Raw genomic sequence first — 5,638 nt, 5'->3', positions numbered from 1 at the left:
CAATACATACACACACACACAATACATACACACACAATACATACACACACACACAATACATACACACACACAATACATACACACACACAATACATACACACACAATACATACACACACACACAATACATACACACACACACAATACATACACACACACAATACATACACACACACAATACATACACACACACACAATACATACACACACACAATACATACACACACACAATACATACACACACACAATACATACACACACACAATACATACACACACACAATACATACACACACACAATACATACACACACACAATACATACACACACACAATACATACACACACACACAATACATACACACACACAATACATACACACACACAATACATACACACACACAATACATACACACACACAATACATACACACACACAATACATACACACACACAATACATACACACACACAATACACACACACACACACACACACACACACACACACACACACACACACACACACACACACACACACACACACACACACACATACATACACACACACACACACACACACACACACACACGCTCACTCCCTATGAAAACCCCGAACTATAATCTACTTGAATCGCTGATTGGAAAGAAAAGGTGTTCAAGCCTTCTTTTTTGTTTTAAATATATTCCTTTCCCAAACAGCGTCATTTACGCACCTTCAACGTGCTGATTTATTCTGTGCTTTTGTTCCCCCGTCTTCTGCATCAGCAAACCATGGGCCACTAACCAGTGGGGAATTACGCGGCAAACAGGGAACTCCGCTCCAGGCGAGTCCCACGTCATTCTGGTACGACCAGTCCAAGCCGCTGTCTGTTTTCCACAAGGGTGCGCCTCCCCTGCTGCGTAGATCCTCAAGACTCCATGGGTACGGCGGCACCGGGGTGAGGTACATCACAACTCCATCCCGAACGGATCCCTCCTCTCTGCTCACCGACGACGAGCCAGCGTGGACGTGACGAGGAGCCTGAAATATGGCCGAGGGATTGACAGATATGAAGGAGACAGGAAGGAGAGGGGGGAAAAAAGGATAAAGGAAAGTGGGAATGTCAAGGGATATTTTGGGGAGGGACTGTGAGAGAGAACGAACATGGTAGCGTAGTGTGGTGAAGACTGTCAGAGTCCCAACGCCGCGGCGTGCTTCCTCGCCTTGAGACGCAAGTCGGCGATGCTCGAGTTCTTCGTGCTGGTCTTGGCGGCCGCGGCAGCAGCGGCTACGGCTGAGGCCGAGTCGGCGATGGTCGCCAGCGCAGGAAGTCCAAATGGTGGTGGTGGGAACATCATGTACGGCGCGTGAGCACTCAGGTGCGAATGCAGGTGGTGATGCGCATGCGCAACACCTTCCAACTGGAGCTGCGCTTGCACCTGTACAAATACAAGACGGTACCGACAAATCAAGGACTTGCACATATTCCCTTGTACTTCCCGCAACCAGTTTGTACATCTTGAATGATTGTGGATGAAGGTGATTGGTGGGATGACGAGGGACTTGAGCTTGATATCATAACATAGAAAGTTTCGATCTAAACAGTGTACGTCATCCACATCGACACATTGAAAAGCTTTTCATCAAAAGCAAATAAGATACTCTTAAAAAATAGGAACGATAAAATATTTTTCTTTTTAACTATATAAACAGAAATTAAGTAATTAAAACTTGTTATTGAGAATGCTAATGCTTTTGGACATAAATTACCAAAATTACCAAAATTTGGATACCACCACACAGACATACAAGTCATGAGCCGAATGCATATATGTGTGTATGTAAGTATATAAACATTTTTAAAAGGTTCTTCAGGCTGAGCAGTTGCATAGGCATGAGTATTATATATATATATATATGTTTATATATTATACATTTATATATGGCCGTCACCAGCTGAGGTTTGTTGGCTTAGAAGACACCCCCCCCCCCCCCCCCCTTGCCGATGGAAAAGAAAAATCAACTAAAATGAATTTTTCTAAAAATAATTCTACTTTGGTAAATTAATTAAAACCAAACAAGACTTCAAAATTCAAATTCAAAATGTTCAAATTCAAAAATTCAACCCCAATTCAAAATGCTCCAAAGTGCAGGAAATTAGGTCTGAAATTCAAAACATGACAGATACACACACACACACACACACACACACACACACACACACACACACACACACACACACACACACATATATATATAAATTGGTTCATGGTTTGACATTAAAATATTAATTAATCACTAAAAAGAAAACTTTTTTAAATGCTCGACTATATTTGCATTTTTCTGCATAATTCTTTAAACTGAAGTATTACTCATTTTATATTTCATTTTCATTCTTTCAACTTTGCCGATTAAACGTCAATATTATACTTGTGTCGAGCTTATTTCATATATTTCATCATATATTATACAATCGAGCTTGTGTAATTTTAACTTGTTCCAAATAATCAAACAACACCCTCGAACTTCACTCGCAATAACCCAATTATATTTTTCCTATCGCTTTTCTTTGCATCATGCTTTGATCAAATATCCATCTTAAAAACTTAATAAAAAGAAAATACAAAGTCTTTCAGTAGAATGAAGGATAAATGAAGATTTCAATGAAAACATCAAATTTTGACTGAGTAAAAATAAATAAATAATACGGCTGGAATTCAGAATGGAAATGATGGCTGGAGGGAGCAAAGGGGTTCGGGTGGTGGGGGGTTGGTTACCTGCTGGAAAGGCATCCGCAGCGCCCCCATGTTGACGTAGGGTGCCACGCGACACGCGTCCAGATGGCTCGTGGTCCCGATCAATACACCTGTCGAACAAGCAGCGGGAGTTGGTGACTTAGACGCAGGCTTAGACCCAGAGAGCTGTGTGCAGCAAAATCTGCTCCCAAGACTGTGCGATTGCGATATCTCAATGGTGGTCTTTCCCATTCATGGTCGATGTGAGCGTCCCCAATAAGGATTATCATTTGTTTGACCTGGATTCCTTATGTATGTATGAGACATCTGTAAAGTTTGTCTCTCTGTATAAAATGTGTTGGTAATTCCTCCCAAAGGATCCCACGTTCGCACAAACAATTCACGAATCTCATCGAGCCATTCTATGAACAAGTAAAAGAGATTTAAAATGGTAAATTCTGGCCTGCGTTTACATACTATAGGTCCCGACTGTGCAGGTACTGTGTACTACGTTAGTTAAACAGACAATACCATCAAACAATAATTACACTGTACATAATTACAAACATGCACCATATATGATTGCAAACGTTTATTTAACTACCTGACAATAAAAAAGCAGGAATGGGGTAGAGATGTTGAAGACAGACAGGTACAACAAAGGAGAGGGTGAGTACATGGGGAGGGGGCAGGGAATGTGGGATCACCTGGAAGGTACACACCCAGAACATGTACCTGCATCGTACCTGCATGTACATCCTACTCGCCCAAAGCATTCCGTACCAGTCTTGTAACGTTACCCATGAGCATTTAATTACCTCCACCACCAAAGGTGGATGGAGGTTATGTTTTCACCCCTGTCTGTCGAATTTTTAAAGAGATTCTTCACCATTGGGAGATAGGGGCCAAAAACGATACAAAACAGGATATCTCAAAAAGTTGTAGACGGATGATTTTGATGAAATGTGATTCTGTATTGTGATTTTCTGGTCTACTCTGGGATACAAAACGTAAACTGTTTACCTGGCAGAGGTATGCTCTCTACTGAGTGCCGTTATAGTTATTTCTTAAATCCGATCGATACCCGATGCTTCCACTACAGCCCTATCTCTTCTTGGTAAACGATTCCTCGTTTTGCTATCGTTTAACTTTTCAATCAATACAATTAAGATTTTGATCGATAATAAACACCCTCACTGTTACTTACGAACTGGCTTTAAAAAGTTTTCTCGGAAACGTTTTGTTTTTCCAATCAAGTAATGGATTCCTTAGCCCGTGCACACAGTGACAAACTGTGCAGGTGGATTTCGTTTCTCATCATTTATAAGGTAGTTGTTTAAGAAGCACAATGGCACCCTACAATCATCCTTTGCTTTCCATGTTCTTGTCTCCCATCACCTCCCCTTTCCCTACCATCCAAAACTTCCATACCCACAGCCATCTTATCGTCATGAACAAACTTTTTCCTTTCTGAGACACCAAAAAGATTAAAGAAATAATTTTGCAATTCAAGAAGGACGAAATCAGTCCGAGACATTATTCGGAATTCATAATATTTTTGGGCAAAGATTCTCAAAAACTGTGATGTGCAGATGATGATCAATAAGTCCTTGGCCTCTCAGTAAATCAATGGACCAACATTAGCGAAACTATTATTATGACGATTTTAACTGAATCTTTCCAGGTTTTATTTTTCTAAAAACAATTTAAGTGAACAATTACCCTTGATTAATATATTATATTATATTGTATAAACATCCCTATTATATACTGTATATACACTTTATTATATACTGCATATACATCCATACATAATACCACACTCAGTGGCGCATGTATATATATACATATACTAAAAGTTTTAAAGTTTGGCCACGGACTTGCTGATCACTCTTCGAACTAATCACTGAGCTTGGTTTTCAGGTGAGGATGTTGTACGTATTATGTAAACTATAGAAGCAGAGCCCAGTCGAGCCAAATGATGTTTGCAAAGAATGAATGCCAGCTAATGCTAGCTACAATATGTTCTAACTTAAAGATATAATCCTTGAATATTCCACAGGAATCGCTGCCATCTGCAGGGCCGAGGGAGTCGAACTGTCTGAGGGACACGGACAAACAGGGAGAGTGTCTATCGGAGGCGCCATTACGTACCTTTATGCATTTGATTCTCCTGTTTGCGGCATTTGGCGCGTCTGTTCTGAAACCAAACCTGTAGGAGAACAAAGTCAGATCCACGAACCAATACGGTGGAGCAATGCAGGTAGAGGGTGCGGGGTGCAGGTGTCCTGAGCCTTCCATTTGGTGATAGTACAAACAGTGTAATGTCTAACGATACACCTACTGTCCCCTACTACTTTTAATTCAGCGCTATTTGCTACTTGATAGGTAATGTGGAAACCCCCTCACCGCCCAGGTAGTTTGGCGATTACTTTTACTGTTGTACCGACAGGAGTATCAACTTGGGGTTTTTGTAAATCTGATATCTATAGATTATAATCAAGAAAAGTTTCATGCACTATATAGTTCGTACATTCATGCAAAATTCAATCCCGGTGAATAATTCGATTGCGAGATGTTATTGATGGTAATGAGAGAAAATGAATGAATAACAAATCGATGCAATCCAAGTTTCCTTCACGGTTTATCAGCCAGACGAGTTATTCCTTCACTTCAGGTGAACTTTCTCAGCATCATTCGCCAACTTTTGATGGCTTACTCAGCCTCGGTCGTTCCTCCACCAAGGTTTAGCATTGGCTTTGAGTGGAGCAAGTGCTCTATTTTGATTTGTTCCAACCATCGAGTTTTTAATGTATATATATATATTATATATGTATATATATATATATATGCACCAACAAACAGGCAGAACCTTTTCAGACCTGTACACGTGCTTCCGACAAGCCGAGGCGCTGGCTCAGCTCCT

The 5,638-nt window shown here is 40.6% G+C and overlaps 1 protein-coding gene across 1 annotated transcript in view; it reads right to left on the bottom strand.

The window, feature by feature from the left end:
• Nucleotides 1–894: 894 nt before the first annotated feature.
• Nucleotides 895–5,638, bottom strand: part of SHOX2 (SHOX homeobox 2) — an 8,377-nt gene continuing 3,633 nt past the window's right edge. The window contains exons 2-7 of the mRNA XM_078782805.1: nt 5,595–5,638; nt 4,867–4,924; nt 4,560–4,564; nt 2,755–2,871; nt 1,142–1,416; nt 895–1,018 (exon numbers count right to left, since the gene is read on the bottom strand). The exon at nt 5,595–5,638 is cut by the window's right edge and continues 153 nt beyond it. Of these exons, the coding sequence (XP_078638931.1) occupies nt 1,168–1,416; nt 2,755–2,871; nt 4,560–4,564; nt 4,867–4,924; nt 5,595–5,638 (473 nt within the window). The 3' untranslated portion in view covers nt 895–1,018; nt 1,142–1,167. The remainder of the gene's footprint in view (nt 1,019–1,141; nt 1,417–2,754; nt 2,872–4,559; nt 4,565–4,866; nt 4,925–5,594) is intronic.

The sequence above is a fragment of the Myxine glutinosa genome, chromosome 8, assembly GCF_964187855.1.
Source record: "Myxine glutinosa chromosome 8, kmMyxGlut1.1, whole genome shotgun sequence".
In the NCBI taxonomy this organism is placed as follows: Eukaryota; Metazoa; Chordata; class Myxini; order Myxiniformes; family Myxinidae; genus Myxine; species Myxine glutinosa.
This window is presented reverse-complemented; position numbering and strand designations above follow the sequence as displayed.